The 21,549-nt window shown below is 38.2% G+C and overlaps 3 protein-coding genes across 3 annotated transcripts; 2 read left to right on the top strand and 1 right to left on the bottom strand.

Moving 5' to 3' along the window:
- Positions 1 to 224: 224 nt before the first annotated feature.
- Positions 225 to 7,389, bottom strand: ostf1 (osteoclast stimulating factor 1). Its single transcript, XM_050051735.1, has 7 exons — positions 7,223 to 7,389; positions 3,089 to 3,135; positions 1,692 to 1,742; positions 1,304 to 1,367; positions 1,127 to 1,180; positions 803 to 910; positions 225 to 493 (listed from the first exon to the last, which is right to left on the bottom strand). The coding sequence occupies exons 1-7, from the start codon at positions 7,254 to 7,256 to the stop codon at positions 240 to 242; spliced, it is 612 nt and encodes a 203-aa protein (XP_049907692.1). The 5' UTR covers positions 7,257 to 7,389; the 3' UTR covers positions 225 to 239.
- A 1,015-nt stretch (positions 7,390 to 8,404) lies between these two features.
- nmrk1 (nicotinamide riboside kinase 1) lies at positions 8,405 to 12,739 on the top strand. The gene is made up of 8 exons (XM_050051736.1): positions 8,405 to 8,551; positions 9,302 to 9,392; positions 9,498 to 9,546; positions 10,278 to 10,440; positions 11,146 to 11,217; positions 11,314 to 11,420; positions 11,596 to 11,679; positions 12,176 to 12,739. The coding sequence occupies exons 1-8, from the start codon at positions 8,523 to 8,525 to the stop codon at positions 12,184 to 12,186; spliced, it is 606 nt and encodes a 201-aa protein (XP_049907693.1). The 5' UTR covers positions 8,405 to 8,522; the 3' UTR covers positions 12,187 to 12,739.
- Positions 12,740 to 15,703: 2,964 nt separating this feature from the next.
- Positions 15,704 to 20,215, top strand: LOC126394938 (gamma-glutamyl hydrolase). The gene is made up of 9 exons (XM_050052080.1): positions 15,704 to 15,898; positions 16,001 to 16,115; positions 16,551 to 16,601; positions 16,688 to 16,772; positions 17,407 to 17,545; positions 17,826 to 17,932; positions 18,766 to 18,859; positions 18,950 to 19,087; positions 19,944 to 20,215. Exons 1-9 carry the CDS (start codon positions 15,781 to 15,783, stop codon positions 20,060 to 20,062), a joined length of 966 nt encoding a protein of 321 aa, XP_049908037.1. The 5' UTR covers positions 15,704 to 15,780; the 3' UTR covers positions 20,063 to 20,215.
- Positions 20,216 to 21,549: the final 1,334 nt, after the last annotated feature.

Here is a 21,549-nt window from a genome sequence, read left to right as displayed (position 1 = left end):
CCCTGTAACTTTATCAATCTATACTGTCACTTACCCTCTTTGGCCTTATACCTCTCCTGAAATAGTTGAACATAAATCCAGCCTGCAGTTTGCTCTTTTGTGCCCTTTATTCTTTTTGCAATACCAAGCTACACCTAGCACTACAAACTGTCTTTCATGTGCTAATATTAGTGTCCTTACACACATGAAGCTGTATGTTTTTAGACCCTTTGCTAATACATACTCACTTCTAACAAACCTCACTGAAGTTTGAATGGAAATGCAGCAATACCTGCATTGTCAAATGTTCTAGTTTGACAATACAAAGTGAGGAAAGATGTGCCTATTCTGCAAATCTTGCAATATGAGTTTGACTGGAAATTCAGGTACCACCATCTGGATGTTTCCGACCCATCCGCAAATTTACTTTCATACCCAAATGAGTTTTTTTGAACACATCTCACCTGCTGGTTGAGCTCCACATTAGGCTGGCTTAGCAACACCTCGACCACCTCTGATACAGAAAGAAAAAAAGAGAATTTGAGTGACGGATTGAGTGACGTTATCATGAGATGTATCACATATCAATCATGCAGGAACAATGTAAGAACATGGAAGAACTTGAGCACTGTCATCAACCAAGTTCCTGTTTCTCTGTACTTCACTTCTCATGTAAAACAAATCTGCCAGTGTGTCACAATTTGAGATTTATGTAATTCCATTCAGTCATTGTGTCAGCAGGGTACAGAGTTTGATCAATCTATGCCATAAATGCCATTTTGTGTAAAGTAAATCTTTACATGTTTATAACAACTATTGTTACCTTTGTGTCCTCCGTGACATGCCCAGTAGAGGGGAGTGTTTCCAGCCTTATCCAACCCGTTGATTGCGACCTTGTTTTCCACACATTCCCTCAGCCAGCTCAGATTGCCTGTTAAAATACACAAACATACACACACACACAAAGCACACACAGAGTTGAATACTAATAATGCAAACAGTGTCACAGCTCTTCAGCAGAAACAGAACAGACGTTATCAAGGTCAAGGTTGTCTTTTTTTGTCTCCACACAGAGAGAGAACTGTCTTGGATTGAAAGAAATGATTCACAGAAAAACATCACACAAAAAAAATAATAGTTGTTGCACCTCGTTTGGCTGCTTCGTGCATTGGATTGTCAATAGACTCTGCATGCTCAGCCACTAAAAGAAAGAAAAACAAGATCATTAGTGCATTGTCTATGATTCACAATAACTAGGGACAAATGTTTGTATTATTATCATGTAATGAAATTCAAAGTTTGCTTGTCTGTATTGTCTACTCACCATAGTTACTTGGAATCAGTCCTGTCCTTCCTCGGCATGTGCCTTTCCACCAATTACTGTCACTCTGAGGATAATAGTAAAGCAAAAATATATTTATTTAATTTAAAAATAGTCATTGAAGCAAATGAGAAGAGACAAACAGGAGAAAGTGAGCAAATAAAATACTAATACAAGGACAGTAGTCGTGACATAAAAAAGGAGAGAAAAGTGCAAATGAAAGGGGAAAAGAAATTAACCAAAAGGCGGAAAATGGAAACTCAAAAGGGAGACAAAATGCAAAGAGTGCAACACTGAGATTCCAAAGAAAAGGGAAGTGAAAATTCAATCTGAACGGGACAAGACGACTGGAAGTGGAAAACGTCAGCTGAATCTCTGAGGTTTTACTTACTGTGTCAGAGATGTAAAGGAAGTCTCCCTCTTCAAAGAACAGCTCGTCTGGCTGGAAAATAAAAAATAAGACATGGTTAACTCCAGGCTGATGTTCAGTGTTCTGATCTTAAGACTGACTTTTGTGCTACACTTCCCCCCAGTCTTCCCCTTTTTACTGTTCACCAACAACTCAAACAGTCGTCACTAGAATGTGGTTTAACCTCTAAATGTTATGGAGGACGTAAAAGACGGATTAGTGACACTGTTTAGTGGGTGATGAATTTTTATTTTTATTTCAGTGGTTTTATCTGAAATGAGTAATCAATTCATTACTGAGTCAATCCACGGAAAATTAATCTGCAACTGTTTCCTTTGATAATTAATGAATGATTTTAGTCATTTATTTTTTCCATCGTCTCAACCCTGTGTGGTTTGCTTCTTTTGAGTCATATTTGAAAGTTATTTAAGAGGAGCTCTGTATAATAATCAGAGCATATCTATGATTCAAAGGTTGTCTGCACACGGCTCTCAACATGCTGGTAGCTGAGCTGCGACTCACAGCTTGAACAGTGCTAACTATGGCAACAGTCCTGACAGAGCTAATGATGTTAACCTGGGGGGAAAGTGCAGAGCGGCAGGGCGATAATTAGCAAGCGAGCAGGATGCACACACAGGCACTGACACGCACCTGTGGCTGGATTGTCTGCCACAATGAAGAACAGAGAAGCTCAAATTACAACACACACAAATGGAGCATGACTTCATTCTCTGCTCAGGGCGCGGTTACTCCCACTTATATCTTTATATAGAAAATAGTGGTTTGCTGCTATATTAATGTGCTGAATGTCGCATATAGTTCCTCTAAATATCTTTTGGTTTTGGGCTATTAATTGTACAAAAAAAGCAATTTTAAGAAACCGTGATGGACATTTTTCATCACATTTGATAGACTAAGTGATTAACATTTTAAAAACAATCTGCATCTCCCCCATCCATTTATTAACACCACTTTGCTAATCTCAGTATTTTTCCATCAGGCAGCAGATGTCTTATACATACGTCATTGTTTTTTGCGATTAATGTCTCCACCGTAAAGTGATTTTTGTGAGGGGTAATCACTCATGAATACAGTCTGCATGTGCAATTCTGCCTATTTATTATATTGTTTTATTTATTATTTTTGCCAGAGCATTGCAACTGGAGGCCAGTACCAAAATATGTGATTTATATTCTATGTCAGTGTTACAAAATCTGCACATTGGAGACAAGACCCCAGTAGATTTAGCAGTTGTTTTGCACTATTTCATACATTAAAACCCATGGAAGAGGTATGTCAAATTAATCAATAATGAAAATAAACTTAAAAGAAAGCGGTCTCCCACAATTATCACAAATTAGAAACAACAAGAAACTCACCGTTCTGGGGTCAAAGGTGTACAACGCTCTGAACACCTTGACTTGGCCTAGCGAAGAGAAAACACAGGTTTCATGTTAGATGAAATCTTCACAGACTGTTTGTGGCACGTTAACCTCATCCCTGTGTGCATAACAGTGGTAAACAGAGCACATTGTACTGGAGAATATAGAGAAAGTGAGGTGAAACCACACAAGCTGCCACTTCACAGCCCTGCAGAATAACAGCTTCGTTTCACTGCAACGAGCCTGTGGGTCGGCGCTCAATGCAGCTTTATTGTGGTAGATTACTCTCATACAAGTGCAATAAATCAGAGAGGTGTCAACATCATACATCATATCCATCACGAGCCAACTGAATATTGCCCTCCCCGAGCAACACAACTCAGACACACAGCTCCTAAAGTCTGCTCTGTAGTGCCTGTGTTCACTGACACAACTCTGCTGCAGCCAACAACAATACACACTTCTACATGCAGTGCAGGGACAGAAACACATAGCTGGTCCTTATATGTGTGCAGCCCTGAGGTAGCTGCCCTCGGGGCCTGTGATGGCTCGCTGTCGAGCCTGGCATTAACTCTGCTGCTGGAATGCTACCAGAGTGGTTGTGGCCTTAGCCCACAGCTGAACTAGTTCACGGAGACCAACAAAGGAGCTTAAAGAAGCAGTGCCATATTTCACTTTCACATATATTGTACCAAATGCAGATTTCTGGGACTAAACAATGCCTGAAGTTATGTTCAGTATGTTACGTTTACTACATACACATACAGTTTACTAAACAGACTAATGAGCTGGATACACTGAGGCCAAAGTGCCAGCTTTGTTTTCAGATAACCAGACTCTAATTGCATGCATGGGCCATGCAATGCTTCTGATTTGCATCAGATCTGTAGATTAACATCATACAGTGCTTCACTCTAGTCACTTCCCATTTAAACATTTGTTTTGTTGGACACGCCTTGATTGGACATGTCCATAACAGTCCCTAAAGCAAACACACACACGTTACATACACATGCACACAGTCTGTTTTATCGCTTCTATCCTGAGTTTCTTTTATCTTTTTGTTTAGTTGTTTCCATTTTTTTTTAATCTAACCACAGATGACGGCTGCAAATATGTGCAAGCTGGACACAAGATAAAGCTTTTTATTGGTGATGTTTTTGTATGCTGCAGAGTATTTTTAGTCCTCTCATGCATTCTTATTGTGTAATTTACATGGTGCAATCTGTTACTTGTTAAGGTGCTGTGGAAATAAAGATTAATATTACCACGTCTTTTTACTTCTATCTATGTAACAATGTTTATCTGTAGTTTGTTTCCCAGTCAAATAAACCAACAAACTAAGAGACAAACATGACTGATCCTCACAAGCCAGAATTTGACAAAGTGTAATGAAGCTGCCGTTGACCCATGCAGAGCTTCTCTAAAACTAATGCTGATGTATTTATTTATATATGTAAAGTGCATTTCTGGACACACAAGGCTGTTAGAAGCTGATGTCTTCAGTCAGCAGGTCTAAATGTATGACGGTGGTGACTCCCCTCTGCCGTTACTCTGGGTTTCTATTTAGCTAACACACTGTCTCAGTGTTTCAGAATGAGAGAGGCTGAGCTGCTGCACAAGCCCAGCTCTGTTCAACACAGCGAGCATGTCGACTCTGCAGGCCTGGTCATGTCGCTTAAAACACACAAAAGCCTGTGCAGACTGGTCCATGTTCTCCTTGCTTTTTAAAGCCTCCGGCACGTACTAGGATTTATTCTAGCACACACAAAAAAAAAAGAAGAAAAATGTCTTCAGTGCGAGCAGAACATTGTCAGTATATTTTATTTGCTTGTGGGGTTTTTTGATGACTTCCAGCTGTGTTGTTTTATTGCAAGAGCAAGAAAAAAAACATGTCTGATCTTGGTGGTGATTCTTCATTCCTGTTCAAAGTCCCACCCATAAATCCTAACCATCTAAGCCTCCCAAAATATGATACCACGAGTCATTAGCACAGAAACGTTAATGTTTTACACCAGAGAATACACACAGCTCTCTAGTATTTCCCTCTAACTTCCTGCTTGACACAAAAACTGAAACCTGTTCCTCCTATAACGAGCTGATTTCGAAGGAAAAAAAAGGGAGCACAAAAATGTTATCTCACAAGCCTGGTCCTGTTAAATTTTTCAGGGTGTAGGTGGCCGGGCACCATTTTAAAAAAAGGTACTACAGCATGTGTAAAGATCTCTTCGAGTACCCACTGATTATTGTAGCAAAATTACATTGGTCTTCAAACGTCCATCAGAGGGACAGTGACAGACCAGCAGTCCTGAAGCTGGGACAGATTAATTCAAACTTACTTGAGGAGCAAAATCATCTGACATTAAGGTTTGAACCAGGGGCATTAATATACCTAGTGTAAGATCCTCATGACACAGTAAAACTCATGTAGGTAGTGATTCCTCAGCCATTCACACGAATTGCCTCTGTGTAAATTACTGCATAAAGCTACATCAGTTGTGACAATATGAGTCACTGACTTCCACTAATAACACTGAAGGCTCTCCCACAGCGCCCCAATCCACCATCTGTCAAGACAGACGATCTCACCTGCTGTCACACACAGGTGTCGTGGCGCTGACTCATGAATAAACATGAAAAGTATGAATGATAATGATGTGTCTGTCATTTGAGCATTGTGCTCGGTTTTCAGAGGGCCACAGCTAGCAGGCAGAAAATGACATACTACACAGATGTCTGCGGAAATGTGCCTGTGGTCATCCCAAGGAATGTTTTTCATAGATTATTTAGATGCTTTAAGCTACTTTCTGACATGCTAATCGCTTTTTCTTGACATGTGAAGATGTTTCGGTGTTCTTTTTTGCTTCTTTTACCTGATAAACACAATATGACCAAAGAGAAATAAACTCAGCTGCCACTTTAGTACAACTATCGAAGACTACTGCCGTCTAATACCTCATCCCTGCAATAAATCCTATCTTCATGAAGTTTATGATGTTCAGTTTTTCAGATTCTGTCCATCTCATTTCGTCTATAGCATCGAGGGAAGACTAAATATTTAAACACCCCTCAGTATGATGTAAAGCAGTGCAGCCAAGATGGCCATAAAGTTGAATAAACACCTCTTTAACACAGTTTTAACAGAGACCGAACACTATAACCTTCTTTAATTTAGGATTTATTGCACAGCTGTTGCAATAAACTGCATTAGACTTTAAAAAGGTGTACCTAATAAACTGATTTCTGCCTCTGAAGGCCTCACAACACTGTACAACGCTCCCTTAAAATGTGATTTTATTGCATTTGAGCTCAGATGAATGAAAACTTTGTACTTTACTTTTAAGGAAGTGTTTTGTGTTGCAAGTCCTAGGGAGGCAAACATGATAGAAAGGTGTGTGTGTGTATGTTTTGCACACTGAATACCTTATAAACTGGCAACTGAGTGTACATTTTACTGCAAATGTAAAGGTGGCTCAGTTTGTTTATTGTTGCTTCCCACACTAACTTTGTTTTACACCTGTCATTACTTATGACAACACCTGTTGCACAGACACAATCTATGGGTTTCACAAGGTAAATGTTATTTATTTGCATGTGGGAAACCCCTTGCATGCACAAACAGCATGCATGCCCCAACATTTTGTAAGTAACAGACACATTTCCTAATCTCTGGGAAGGAGTTACCAGAATAGCTGCACAGACTGTTATTGCAGGAAGTAAGACTGATGTCACTGAGGATGTAGACTCATCATCACCTCTTAACCTACGACCTAAAGCCACTGAATGACGGTACTCTCCTTGCATGAGTGATGGAAATAGGGAAGTCACAGAGGCCTGCTGCTGAGAGCTGGATCCCCCTGTCAATCAACAGTGAAGGCACTTTTACCAACTCCACTGTAGTCCTGGTCCCCTCGGTTAAAACGGATATTGGTATTAATCAGAGTTTAAGAGCTTTCTTTGCACTGTGGGTTGAAAGTTTCACAGAAAACAACGAGAGAAAAGTCACTCAGTGAAGTGCTCACCGCCCGCCCATTAAGCTCACATCGCCAACAAGGTGTGTAGTCCTCGCAAGAGACACAGCTGAAGTTATGGCTGAATTTAAACTACAAATCTTCGTAACATAAGTCTTACCTGGTTTGGCCGGCTTGGGAGGAGGCTTCGACATTTGCAAGGCTCGGATATTAAATAAAACGAAACGCGCTGAGTGTTATTTCAGTCACAAACGTCGCTGGAGTCTGAACTCTTTGCTATAACTGCCAATGAGGAAGTGCTGTGGCACTACTGGCTAGGCGGAAAAGTTCGACTGCGCATGCGCCAAGCTAAACCTGTAACAGCTAATCTACTCTATTAGGTTTTATTCTATTTTTTGACGTTACATTTTTAATTGCTCAACTGATCAAATAAATATTTTACCTACTTAACATAATTTAAAAAAATGTTTTGATGATTTTTTGTATGCAAACCCTGAAAACTGTATTCTATTTTATTTTTATTTTATTTATTTATTTATTTAATTTATTTGGATTTATTCATTCCTTTCTTCTTCTATTCTATCTTTTATTTTATTTTATTTTATTTAATTTATTTTTTTTACAAACACTGCATTAACACCGCATGGTACATTTTACTTTTTCCACGTTATTATTTATCAAAATTTATCCATTTATTTCTACTGCAATTTTTATTTATTATATTGGACTTGACCTCACATAGCGTAACCTTTGTAAATGTTTTGATGATGTTTTTGATTAAAACTCTGTACAATCTAATTCATTTTATTCTTTATACTACTGTATCTCTATCTTAACATTTATAAATATTTGTTCATTTATTTCTGCTACAATTTTATTTATTTATTTATTATTTTTCACTATGTATTCAATAACAGTTTTTATTATATTGCACTGCATTTAACATATTTTTACTACTTTATTTTATTTGTATTTATTTATTTCTATTACTGCTATATTTTCATGCATTACTTATTTTACATACTATTTTAATGCTTTAACAATGGTTATATTAGTTCTATTTTGATTCTATTCATTCATTTTTATTTATTCATTTTTTCACAGTGTATTTTCTAATCGGTTTTTTTATTTAACTCCACTTCATTTAACATATGTTATTACTTATTACTTATTTTTATTTTAACTTGTACTTTGTTACGTGTTTATTCAATAGATCTCTGTTTTAACACGATCAATTTATCCGCAGGCCTGTATCATACTTTAATTTTTTTTTTCCCTCAATGGGGAGGACACGAGTGACGTGCGGCTACATCAGCCAATCACGAGCGTCTAAGAGCGGAAACACATCAGAGTACAAAGTTGTTGTAGCAGTAGCCACTGACATGCCTTCGTCCTAGTAAAGTCTGCACATGAGATTTTATTTATTCAGCTTTTACCAGTTTCACGTATGAAACACTGAGATGAGGACTGTGGTTGTTGGAGTTGGCGGGTGAGTAAATCCTGAGGACTGTGAACATTCACATGTTGCTGTGTTGACCTCCTGACATGCCTGATGTTGTTCTCTCTGGATCATTTTGCCTCCAGATACAGTAGCCTGTTGGACCTCAGATAGCATTTTGCATGCTTACATTTTTAAACCACATGTAGACCTGCAAGATATAAAATGGAAACTTTTCATTTTGTTTAATCAGACAAATCAGCTTTAATCTCTAAAATGCTGTTTGGTTGTTTATTGCGCAACTGTGGGAAATTACAAAACCAGTCACAGAACGGCACCAGCAAATGCATCAGCCTCCTATTATAAAACTAATTGTTAATACTGGCTAACATACATGCAGTGGGGCATCAAGAAAGCCACCAGATCAATACAGCATGTGACAGCCATGTGCCAGATAAGACTGATAAGAGTTGGTTTCTTTGCAGAGGAAAAGTCACACATGTTTAACGTGTGACAGAGTCCAGTTTTTTGTTTATTTTGACATCAGTTCACTGTATGGACATGCAGGTAAATATTCTGATATAAATATTCAGTAGAAGTGGCACACAGATATATTTTTTAACTTTCTTAATGTCAAATTAAGTGTTGGCTTATGCACATCCTGCAGAGATGCCTGAAAAAAGTCTATGATTAGATGTAGTCCTGACAGTGTGCAGGATGTCTTTACTCTCCTTTGCAATATTTCCTCATGTGACTCGTGTTCAAATAATAACTTAGAGGTATGTGCTATTTTTCTTTCAGGATGACCAATGGAGGAAAATCTACTCTTGCGACAAGTCTACACCAACAGATCCCCAACAGCTGTGTCATTGCACAGGATTCATATTTTAAGGTAGATTTATTTATTTCATATCATTGCTTTTTTAAAACGTTCGCAGTTACAATATGCTGGAAATGTGAGAGCCTGTGTGACGACAGTGGATGCTCTTTTCTGCAGGATGATTCTGTGGTACCTGTGGACAGCAATGGGTTTAAGCAATATGACAGTAAGGACATGTTATTTTGCTCGACATTTTCTGTGCAGCTGTAGTCCATCTATCCATGCATCTGAAAATAGTGGACAGTTATGGATGAAAGGATGGATGCAAGAGTGTAGCTACCATTAAGGACACTGAGGTCATGTCCTTGGTATTTTTGGTGTGATTTTTGGAGTTGTAGCTACCTGGGGAGGTTGTAAAAATGTGCAAATTGTGGTTATGTAAATGGATATCTGAAAATGGTGTACAGATTTATGGATGGATACACGGGAGTAGCTACCATTAAGCATACTAAGGTCAAGTCCTTGGTAGGGAGGCTGTAAAAATGTGTAAATTGTATGTAAATGTAAAGCCAATGTGAAATTGAATACTTTCAGGCAAAAAAAGGAATATTTAAGTGTAATATTTCTCCACCAAATTTGAAAAAAGGGTATTTGAAACAGCATTTAGACGCTCTTCTTGTGAAAGCATAGAATAATAAACAAATAAATACTTAACAGAATAAATAAAACTAAACATCTTAATAATATAAAGAAATTTAGGGCCACATTTATTAATCTTAATTGTATATATCAATTCTTGAAAAATATTCATTACAATTTCAAATCAAAATGTCATAAAAACAGAGAAAAGCAGGAAATCTAGCTCAAACTAAAGAATGTTTGCTGATAAATTACTAACATGTTTAATCTGTCATCAAAAATGCAAAAGAAAATCCTTCTCGTTGCATTATGTTGCAGTGCTCGATGCTCTCCACATGGACACGATGATGAGCGACATCGACTCGTGGCGACGAGATCCTGAGTCGTACCTGAGGCAGCGAGGCCTGAAGCTAGAGACACCATCAGTGGGTGAGGAGGTGTATGTGCTGATAGTGGAGGGCTTCCTCATTTTCAACCACAGGTACACAAGAGAGGCTTCAGTGAAGTTACTGTGTTTATTTCAGTTTCTAATCTGCTCTTTATTTTACAAGTTCCTAAGAACGTGTGTAACTTGGTACTAGTTTTAGAGAAAATGCAGTTGGTGCAGTGTGAAAATGGGCTTGAAAATAATAAATTCTGACAAAATGCAAGTTAACATATATGGCTAACAAAGTTTCCATCAATATTTAGACACTGGCTACATATTAAGGTTCAAATTTCTCTCAGTGAGATTCTTGTGGGAATCAACAACACAAACTCAACACAATTAACTAAACTAAAATAAATGAACGTTGTAGTTTCCTTATAATTAGTACTAAATTGCACAGTTCTTTCTAGGAAACTTAACTGGAAATTAAGATAAAACTTTACTGAAAAATGATGCATGCACTTTTCAAGGATTATATCATGAGTTATTGGTTGTAAACATGATAGCAGACATAAGTAAACAAAATCATTACAATATTTTCTCCTCTCTTAAATGTATTTATGTTGTTCCAGGGATTTACACTTAAATTGTTTTTGGAAAGTAATCATTCAGTAATGTTTCATCTTCCATTATAAGGGCTAGCTGTCCCCCAGGATTTTTTTAATAACATAAAAACGCATGTCTTAATATTTGTAATGTGATATTTTGGCGCATCACGCTATAACTGTGATGTTTTTGTCATTTATTTCACCTTTCCAGGCCTCTGAATGAGCTGTTTTGCAAAAGGTACTTCATGGAAATACCATACGATGTCTGCAAGATGAGACGAAGGTATCAGGTTTTATAATCAATACACCATTTGTTTTTTGTTCGTTTTACCCTTTTAATTGATTTTATTTCCATGATGTATGTTGTTCTGATTGACAGTACAAGGGTGTACACACCTCCGGATCCTCCAGGATACTTTGACGGATACGTGTGGCCGATGTACCTGAGAAACCAGCAGGAGATGGAGAGCATGGTGTCTGGAATTGGTGAGATGAGGCAGTATGTGATGCTGATGGAATAAAAACCGTGATTTATTCTAAGCGGTTATGATATATATGTGTTTGAGGCCTCACATGTGACGTTAAATAGTGAAACTTATATCACTGTAGCAGATTTGTGTTTAAAGATGATATAAATGACGTCCATCTGGGTTCTTTTCAGTCTATCTGGATGGACTGAAGCCAAAGGAAGAGCTGCTGGCTGCTGTGTGTAAAGATGTTTCTCAGGAAATAGAAAGCCTCCAAGGTGAGTTTCTAAAGATTTACAGTGCTGCGTTTTATATTGTAAGATTTACCTTGAGGTGTCGTACAAGCATTCACATGTTATTTACATTTTTGCAGCTGCGACTAGAGCTTCAGTTTCCCTTTAACATTGCAGTGTGGGACAAACATGTACATCCACAGCAGACTCGTACAGCATAATGATATTTTAATGGATAATTTTTGCATTGTGGGCATATTACGTATTTAAAACTTGCTAGAATTTTTTATATATCACTATTATTATTATTTATTTATTTGTGAGCGCCTATGTCAGTGTGTGTTCTAGTTAAACATGGAAAATCAACCATCTCTGTACCTTTTGTTTTTGAGAGAAGCCAAAGACTGACTTCTGATGTCTGTGTTTTCTTTGTCAGCTGTGAATTTAAAAGTATGAATATTAATGTGATTATTACTTAAAATACTGTATTTGAAAGAAAAAAATAACCCTACTCATTGTATTTTGTGTGTTTTATTTGCAGAGAAAGACTGAAATGGAATTTCATTGCTTAACCTTTTGAAGATGCAGACTGCTGCTCACATGGATGTCAGGAAAGCATTTTCTTTGACTGAGAGGACCAAACTAAGTGTTAATCTCTATGTATTACATGAGACAGTTAATCTTGCTGTTCAGCTGGACTCTGGACAGACTCTGCATGAATCACAGTGATCTCGATGACTTAATGAGGGATGACAGTAATGGACAGTATTTTAAGGTTAGGATGCACTCTGGGAAATTTGTGGCTTTATTAGGCTGATGCTGAAAATAGTCAGCGTACCGTTAACTGCTGTGATATGTTACAATGTTTTATCTCTTACTGCATATTTTTTTAAAATAACACATGAAATATTTTGATTTTATCTGACCATACACATACACATATGCATAGAACCCTGACTTGTGATGTAACTCTAGATAACCAAATACATAAACTATGTGTCATTGCTTCAGTTCAGTTTTAAAGACTTTCTCAGTCATATTTGGATACTGCAAATATTAAACACAACATCATTTTTTGTTTTAAATGATTTGTCAAAGAGGAAAACTGTGGATTTGTATCATTGGTGTCACTTTGTCTCCACCTAGTGGTTCAATTTGATACATACTGGAGACAGCGACAGACAAGTAACAAACTCCATGTTATTCTCCACATAAGTACTCTATGACCTCAGTATCCGCAAATGATGAGGACACATCACAGAAACAGTCACATTTTCGAGTAATTACAGTGTCCAATCTAGTCGCATGTTTTAGGAATTTGGGAGGAAAGCAGCTGGAGAAAATTCAACAGTTAAAAGTTATGTAAAGTCATACTCATGACCCCTATTGACCCTCTACCTATGACAAACACCCTCTGTGCACTGTTCATTCAATCACCTCCAAGTTACCATTAAATACAGCAGCGGACTACATGTGGCAGTTTTATGTTATGCAGAGACCCAAAACAACCAGTGCTACATTAGAATTAACATTTAATGGCCTCAGATTTTGTGTGTTGATCAAACAAAACTTTATTAAGGAATATGCACCATGTGAACACAATATAAACTGGGCGACAAAAAGGTGTTACATCCTCTACAAAGCATGCTCAAAACATCCGCCAATAATGCAGGACCTGTTCATGTCTTTAATGGTGCAATAAATTCATCAATTTGTCAAACTCAGCTCACATGCATTTTAATCTGGGACTCCTTGGGCATCTGGAGGTCTGTAATTGAGGCAGTTTCCCACTTTGCCCTGTTGGTAATTCAGCCTTGGTTCAAAGACTTGCATGTATTTTTATATTTGATGAAAAAAAAAAAGACGAGATCTGGAAAAACAAAAGTTGCACAATCACTACAGTAACTGCTACTCTGCAGGTTTTTACCACCAGCTGTGTGGAAGGTTTCGTTGAGCCTGTGTTGTTTCCCGCTGGTGCACCACCAGCACATGAACACCATGAGCACACTGGTGACTTTATGCACATTTGTACTGATTCAATTTATTCTACTGATGCATCAGGATTTAACTTGGAGGTAGAAACAGCATTTCATTACCTGAGACAGACAGGCTGGTCATTGTAACTCCTGGGATCTGATGGAGGAAGTTTTTCCAAAATTATTACTTTTACATTATCAAGTTATTGTCTCCAAAATGTAGTATTTTATTTGGCTCTCAGGCTTATATATGTTTGACTCGTTTGCTGTAAACACAGTCTTAAAAATACCAGATGTGCACTTACATTCACCCCACCAAAAAACCCCCACATGTCTCAATCTCTTTTTTTGGCTTTCAACCCCATTTCACACCCTGTGTTCGGGAAGCTACTTTGAAAGCACAGGTTCTAACTTTATCACACTGGAGGAAGATGAACTGCAGCAAAGCAAACCTAGGAACAAATCTAGTTTGGTTTACTAAAGCTAGTTCAAATCAAATGTAAAACATAATACAAAAAGGTCACATGCCTGTGTAAAATGCCACTCAGTTCAGTTTAAATGCTCACTTGTTCACAGGTCATATATGAACCAAAAATTAAATACCCCACTATTACTGGGTAAATGCAGGGAATGTCAGCTTTGGATTTGTATACAGTGTCCATCAGTCAGACTACTGCCTTCAGAGACTAGAGTTCAGGTGGGAGTATTACAGCAAACAGGATTACTCAGTTAGCCAGGTAACTTCTAAAAGTTACTCTCAACATTTGTTAATAAATGGCATTAATCAATACCTCTAATTAACTGTGGTCAAAGGGAGATCAATTGCAGTAGATAAGGTGAAACAAAAATAAAAAGGATTATTCTTATGGCCCAGAATTGTTTCAGGTTATTTTAAGAATTTGACTACACAAAAAATGGCATGGCAAAAAATTAATTCAGCTACCTGAATTATTATGGCAGCATGGTGGTGTAGTGGTTAGCATTGTTTCCTCACAGCAAGAGGCTTCCTGGTTTCAAACCCAAGGTGAGCACGTTCTTCATGTGTTGCTCATGTCAGTGTGGGTTTTCCCCGGGTTCTCCAGCTTCCTCCCACAGTCCAAAGACGTGCAGGTTAATTGGTGACTCTAAATTGCCCTAGGTGTGAATGTGAGTGTGAATGGTTGTCTGTCTCTATGTGTCAGCCCTGTGATAGTCTGGTGACCTGTCCGGGGAGTACCCTGCCTCTCGTCCAGTGTCAGCTGGGATAGGCTCCCCGACCCCCAACAGCATAAGTGTTACAGAAAAAGAGTGAATGGATCATTATAGAGACATGAATGTAGTTGAACTACCAGCAAGCTACTTCAAAATGTAGTTGAACTACTTGTTTAATTACATGTAGTTCACTACACTCCAACACTGCTCACAGTTCCAGTCATTGCGTTAAATGTCCTCAGTTGTTTGCCTCCTTCTGTTACCCAACTGTGTAGAAACCATGTCTTTTACAGTGACTGTTTCACCACATTTTTTGTTAAGTATTGCATCAGTGAATTGCCACTTTGCTGCCCTTATGAAGATACGTGCACAATGCTTACCAGGAATGAAGCAGATTTTTTAAACAGTGTCATTCAGTCATTGTTTTAAAATAGACATAAACCCCTGGAGTGATGTTCCTGCAGTCTTTGTCAGCAGAAACAAACCCTTCTGAAACAGTTTGGCCTCAGTTTGGCCTCACAGTTTGTGCACGCGTCTGCAATAAGCTCCCCTCCTTTGAAATCCTATAAATAGAAACCTGCTTTCATTTTCAGACTGAAACCTGTTTGACTGCACTTTGAACACTAGTGTGAAGAGTGTACGAAGAGCTGCTTTATCACACGCTCACATGTGATTTCTAAGGAACTTTATTGCAAAATCTTCCATTGACAATGAAGCTAGGATCGTTTCCCACGTTCTAAATGATCAAAATTTTACCAAAAAGTCCGTATCGTCAGCACAATATTCATGTTATGTCAGCAATCAACTTGCCTGACCGGCATGTGCAGGAGAGGAGCAATCACATGTAAATCTGGGCAGTCCTTACTTCCTTCTTTTAACTCACATATATAAGTGTGCTGCAGCTTCTTTCATAAACAGCCTCGTACCTTTTCAAATACTGATAGAGCCTCGACTGGCTGCTGGACATTGAGGTGAAAACATGTCCATTACAGGATTTTCAGCATATGTGTGCTTGTTTTTTGCCTGCTGCTTCTGCTGCAGCAAAGCCATGCCAACTAAAGTCAACCAGGAGGCTGTGAACGACAGGCCTGTGATCGGTGAGTGAAAAAAACAGAGCGATAAAGAGAAGTTAGGTGATACAAACATTTAAAAAGGAGAGTTTCTTTTGAACTGTAACACTGTTGAATTTTGTCCCTCAGGTGTTTTGACTCAGATAGTCACAGATGAAATCTTGAAACCATTTGGGAGGACGTTCATACCTGCCTCATATGTGAAATTCGTTGAGTCTGGGGGCAGCAGAGTGATGCCCATCAGGTGGGTTGAGTCCTCTAACGTTTGTATCAGTACAGATGGACCATATATATTTACCTGGAGCTCTGTGCTGTATGATCTGTCAGTGTGAGTGAGCAGGTGGCAAAAAAAACTGCCAACAATGGATGAAATTCATGATAATTCTACCTATTAACGCCCATTTTTTAAATCTGTAGCATAAAAATGTACACAGGAACATTTTAGACAGTAGCATCAGACTAACATTGAGTTATGTAAGGAAGCAGCATGTTAAGACCTGTAAGTGACATTGCTTGGATGTTAACCTGTGGTTCTATCTGCTGGTATGTCTCTTGACATGTGCTGGTTTTGTGGAAGAAGAAGAAGTGGGTTTTCTGTCACCTTTGACGTTCGTGCAGTCCACACAATGTACAAAAGCACAGTAAAGGAAGCCTTTTTTATTTTGTTTGTTGTCCACAGATTGACTCTAACTACCGCTGAATATGAGGATATCTTCAGTAAGATAAATGGGTGAGCTGCAGCCCTATAAATGTGTTAAAGGAGAATTTATCCTAAATAAATGCACTCATTACACTCTAACTGTGATGTCTGTTTAGCTTGCTCTTAATCGGGGGAGCAGCAGATTTGGAGACGTCAGACTTTGCCAGGGTGGCGAAGATTTTCTACACATTTGCTCTAAAGGTTTGTACAACAGATTATTTATTTGCATCTTCCTTTTTAAATCTTTTTCCTGTTTATTATGTCTTTTGAATCTTTAAAAAGCACAGAAACAAGTGTATTTACTTAAGTATTGTGCTTAAATACTGTTTTAGGGACTGTGTTGCACCTATCTTAAGTATTTTCATTTTGTAGACAATTTTTTAACCTCACATTTAACATGAAAGTTTAAGATTGAGTGACTAATTAAACTTTCTAGTCCACTGCATTTAAGTGATTACCACTATTGTGCTTTCTTTGCATCCTTTGAGTTTTCTAGTAAAACATACAATAAGCTCATAAGACATACTTAATTTTAAACTAAATGGCAATAAGTGAAATTTAACCAGCTCTAACTTTAAACTATTAATTGATATTTATCAATTATCCATCAGTGACTAAATGATCTGTAAGGAATCAAGCTTTGCACTGACGATGAAAAGATTTCTATATTAAAGTGCAGTTATTCTTAATATCATGATACGCTTGCCTATAATAAAACATTTAATGCAAGACATTTACTTTAATGTAAACTTTTCTTTTTCAAGATTTTGTCCTGATAATGTGAAGAAGAGTTTCAGACACAAAAAAGTAAAAATTTTGACTCTGTGTGTTTCAGGCAAACGATGAGGGCGACTTCTTCCCCATCTGGGGCACATGCATGGGTATGCAGCTTCTGACCGTATTGGTGGCTGGTCAAAATCTGCTCACAAAGACCACAGCTGAGAACTTAGCGCTGCCCCTCAACTTAACCGAAGGTTGGAACTTACTGCATTATTGTTGATGTCTTTATGTGTATCTTTTCTATTTGTGGCGTTTAAGGAATCTGTTCTAGATAAATGATATGGTCTAGATAAAGTGGATTATTTCATTGTTTGGCAACATTTTCTGGAGAACTGCATGTACTGAATCATACCACATGGTGTCAGTAGAAGCAAGTTACAAATCAGAGGGTGCGTTTGTCTTGTTAAAATGTCATTGCTTAATGAAATCTCATAAGTTTGACTGGTTTCCTCACATATATATGTCTCCCTGCAGAGGCCGGCTCTAGTAGGATGTTTGAGGGTTTCCCAGACGAGCTGATGAGGGCTCTGACCCGGGAGCCTCTGACTGGCAATTTTCACCACTATGGCCTCGCAGTAGAGGTACAGTAGATTCCTCTGGTGATCAGAGTCACTGTACTGTACGTTTCACTTCCTGTTGGGGTTTTACGTTATTGTGCTGAGAAATAAATATAGAGACATCATGCTACCCAGGTCACATATGACTGAAACTTTTGACTCAGAAGGACCTTAATGAGACATGCTGTGCAGACATAAATGTATATTAAAGCAACCTGCATTCATTAAAATGACCATTACTTCACCTTCTGCATAAGCTGTAGTTGAGGTTGTATTACTTCCCCAAAGGGCCCCAAAAGCCCTGGTGCACAGTGTGGCAATTGCTGTGCGGTAATTTGATTAATTATGTCCTCTAAGTTTCAGCTGATAATAAGCTTGTAAGGTGCATATTACTAAATTAATTTGTGTTCAATCAAATTACCACACAGCACAACAGGGCTATTTAATATTCTAGCACAGGAGGACAGTACACAGCGCACAGAGATATGGGTGTTTTTGTCCTGGGGCTCCACAGAACATAAATCTGTCCATGTACTGAGGACAGATAGATGAGATAAACTTCATTCAACTGTCACAGCATGAAAAAGAGAACAAGAGTACATGCTTTTTATAGTTAAGTAACCTTAATAAGGTAGAATATTACATACAATATGGAGCCTTAAAATAACAATAAAGGGGCGCCCACTAGCTCACCTGCTGGAGCAGGCACCCTATGTACAAAGGCTGTGTCCTTGTGGCGGCGGCCCTTTTGCTTGGTTCTATGTCCTATCAAAAAGCACCAAAATATCTTTAAATAAATCAAAGGTAACATATAAATAATAACCACAACTTGTAATAAGTGTAAAATGTTCTTTCAGACCTTCCATGAAAACGAGAAGCTGCAGAGTTTTTTCTCTGTGCTGTCTACAAACGTTGCTGAGAACGGAGTCCAGTTTGTCTCGACTATCGAAGGTTACAAGATTATTTTTATATTCATTTGACAAACTTATAATCATTGCTCTATGACAAACTTTTAACAACAGTAACATATGTGTATACCAGGTAAAAAATATCCTTTCTATGGAGTCCAGTGGCACCCAGAGGTGAATCGTTTTCAGTGGAACAGAAAGCTGAACTTTCCTCACTCCGCTCACGCTGTGCAGTTATCTTCTCTGCTGGCTGAGTTTTTTGTCAATGAAGGTAAGATTACTAACATTATCAGTGATAATCTGTAATTATCATATCATTGGGTTCTTACTATGGTGGTGGGATATCCTCCTAAGACCCTCAGCTTTTGTTTGGTGTGCAAATTTTAATCTCTCTGAGCTATTTGAGATCAGTAGGATCTAATAAGTATAAAAAACGATATCCTTTCAATTTGTTTTTAATTGTCACAAGTGTGTATTAAAGTTTAAACTGTTTATTTCAATGCCTGAACATTGTTGGGCAAAAACAGGTTTTGGACCTTGTCCACTTTTGTGTCAGGATCAGCTGCAGACTGACTTGTTAGAGAAGGCTGCCATCTTGTTTTTACATGTATTAGTATATTATGTTCTTACTACCACTAGCACAAAAAAGTGTCCACAAACGAGGACAACAGGTCTAAGTTAAGCAGAGTGAATTATACGGTGCAGCAAAGCCAAAACATGATGTCCTCTTTTGAGGATGCAAGATACACACAGTAAGACAATATAAGTGTGTCAGCTGTCAGAAATTTTGTTAAACTGTTGTCAGTTTCTTAGTTGATTTTATTGAATATTTACAATGTCACAATATATATACTGATAATGCAATATAAAGTTACATATACCATGATTTTGGATTCAACAAGAAACCCAAGGAGATCTTAAATCAGCTGTGATAGACGGAGAGAAAAAAGATGATCACAAATAACACATTAGGTTTACAAAAACAAAACAACGATTAAAAGATACGACCACAAACATTCCATTGAGGAATTCCACATCCCGTCCCGCCCCGTTTTCCCATCGACATGATTCATCTATTCAATTCTGTCCTGCTCTAATCACATGCATCTCACTTCTGCTTTGTTTAGGAAGGAGAAGTTTACATCAGTTTGACAATCCTGAGGAAGAGGCCTCGTCATTGATTTACAACGACACGCCTGTCTATGCTGCAAACTTCACAGGATATGAGCAACTCTACTTCTTCTAAACGTCCCTGTCATGTGTGTCCCTCTTTGAACGTACAGCACTTTACGCGGCCTATGGTGGTTTTAACCACAGCTGGGCCTCTAAACAAATACTTGTATATGCTGTTATTTCTTTTAAAGTGCTTATTTGCTTAAATAAAGTCAGATATTTTTCATTTTGGAGATGAACGCCTTTGTACAAGAGCATCCTGATGGATCTTAAAGGGAAAGGCAGTGTGTGGGTGTGTTTTAGGGGGTTCATTTTGTCCAGTACTTTAGTGTTTCTACCACTGAGATCAGTAAGGGTCATGTCAACTGTATTTTTTATGGATATTTAGGGGTTTTAATAATATAAATAATCTCACGGGAGTTTGCATTCTGCAATTAAAGACCAACATTTGGTGGATATTACAGATTATTACAGGTTGTCAATATATTTGAATTTGACTACATGTAAGACCAATAAAGAAGTAAAGGATTTGACCAAAGTATCTCACTACAAGGTCCATAGTAGCTGTCCTGGAGCTTCAACAGACTTACATGGACGGAGCTTTCATCTAAAACTTGAGATTGAGAGTTTTTTTCTGACCTTGGAAACGGCAGCTGGCCAAACAGTCTCACAACACATTGTCCATTCAGTATTTCCAAGGTCAAGAGAGAACCCTCAGTCTCAAATAAAGGATTCATTCATTCATGTTTCTCTGCTGGAATTTTACCCTTTGACTTTGAAACAGCACTTAGACTATCATGTGGGGAAATAAACTTTGCAGTCTGCTTATTTGTTTGGTAACACTGTGTCCTACTAATGCACAACAGGAACTGAAATCAAAAGGGCATAAATGTGACATTTGCAGATCGGTTTGTGTTAAAGAAAAAAAAAGTTTTAAAGTTGAGCATTAAAAGGTCATTCTTCACCTTGGAGTCAGTAGTAGCCAAAAAAGGGTCAGGTTTTGGGTTAGTTTATTAGTAATTAATACATTTTAGGGGCTCTCAGGTTCATCTCATCAACAAAGAAATACAGTCCATCCTTCATACACTGAGCAGGTGACAAGAGGCACCCGAGTGCGATTGCTGTTTTCACACCTGCCCAAACGAACTGTACTTAGGGGGGCAAACGAACTCGAGTTCGAATGAACCGAACCAAACAAGGCAGGTGAGAAAGCACCCTAAGGAGACATACACATGCCATGTTTTTTGCGCCCTCAAATTCAGTGTTTTCAATGTAGACGCATGGCAGGTGCGCTCAAACGCCAGAGCGACACCGTTGAGGCACGCATGCATTCCCTAGCCCCTGATAAGCAGAGTTCGACTTTTGGAACCCAGCAGCGCTCACTGCATGTCATGTGACAAGGACTAACCAATCACAGCCAACAGATAACTTTCCCTTCTTCTGTGAATATCAGTCTGTGATAAATATGGAGAAGTTGATCATTTTGGTGCAGAGCTGCCAGAGCTTTATATCTGTCCCATGTACGATATGCCCACACACTTTGAAACAGCGCCTGGAAGA

The sequence above is a fragment of the Epinephelus moara genome, chromosome 8, assembly GCF_006386435.1.
Source record: "Epinephelus moara isolate mb chromosome 8, YSFRI_EMoa_1.0, whole genome shotgun sequence".
In the NCBI taxonomy this organism is placed as follows: domain Eukaryota; kingdom Metazoa; phylum Chordata; class Actinopteri; order Perciformes; family Serranidae; genus Epinephelus; species Epinephelus moara.
The sequence above is the reverse complement of the archived record's forward strand: the minus strand, read 5'-3'. Positions and strand labels throughout refer to the sequence as shown.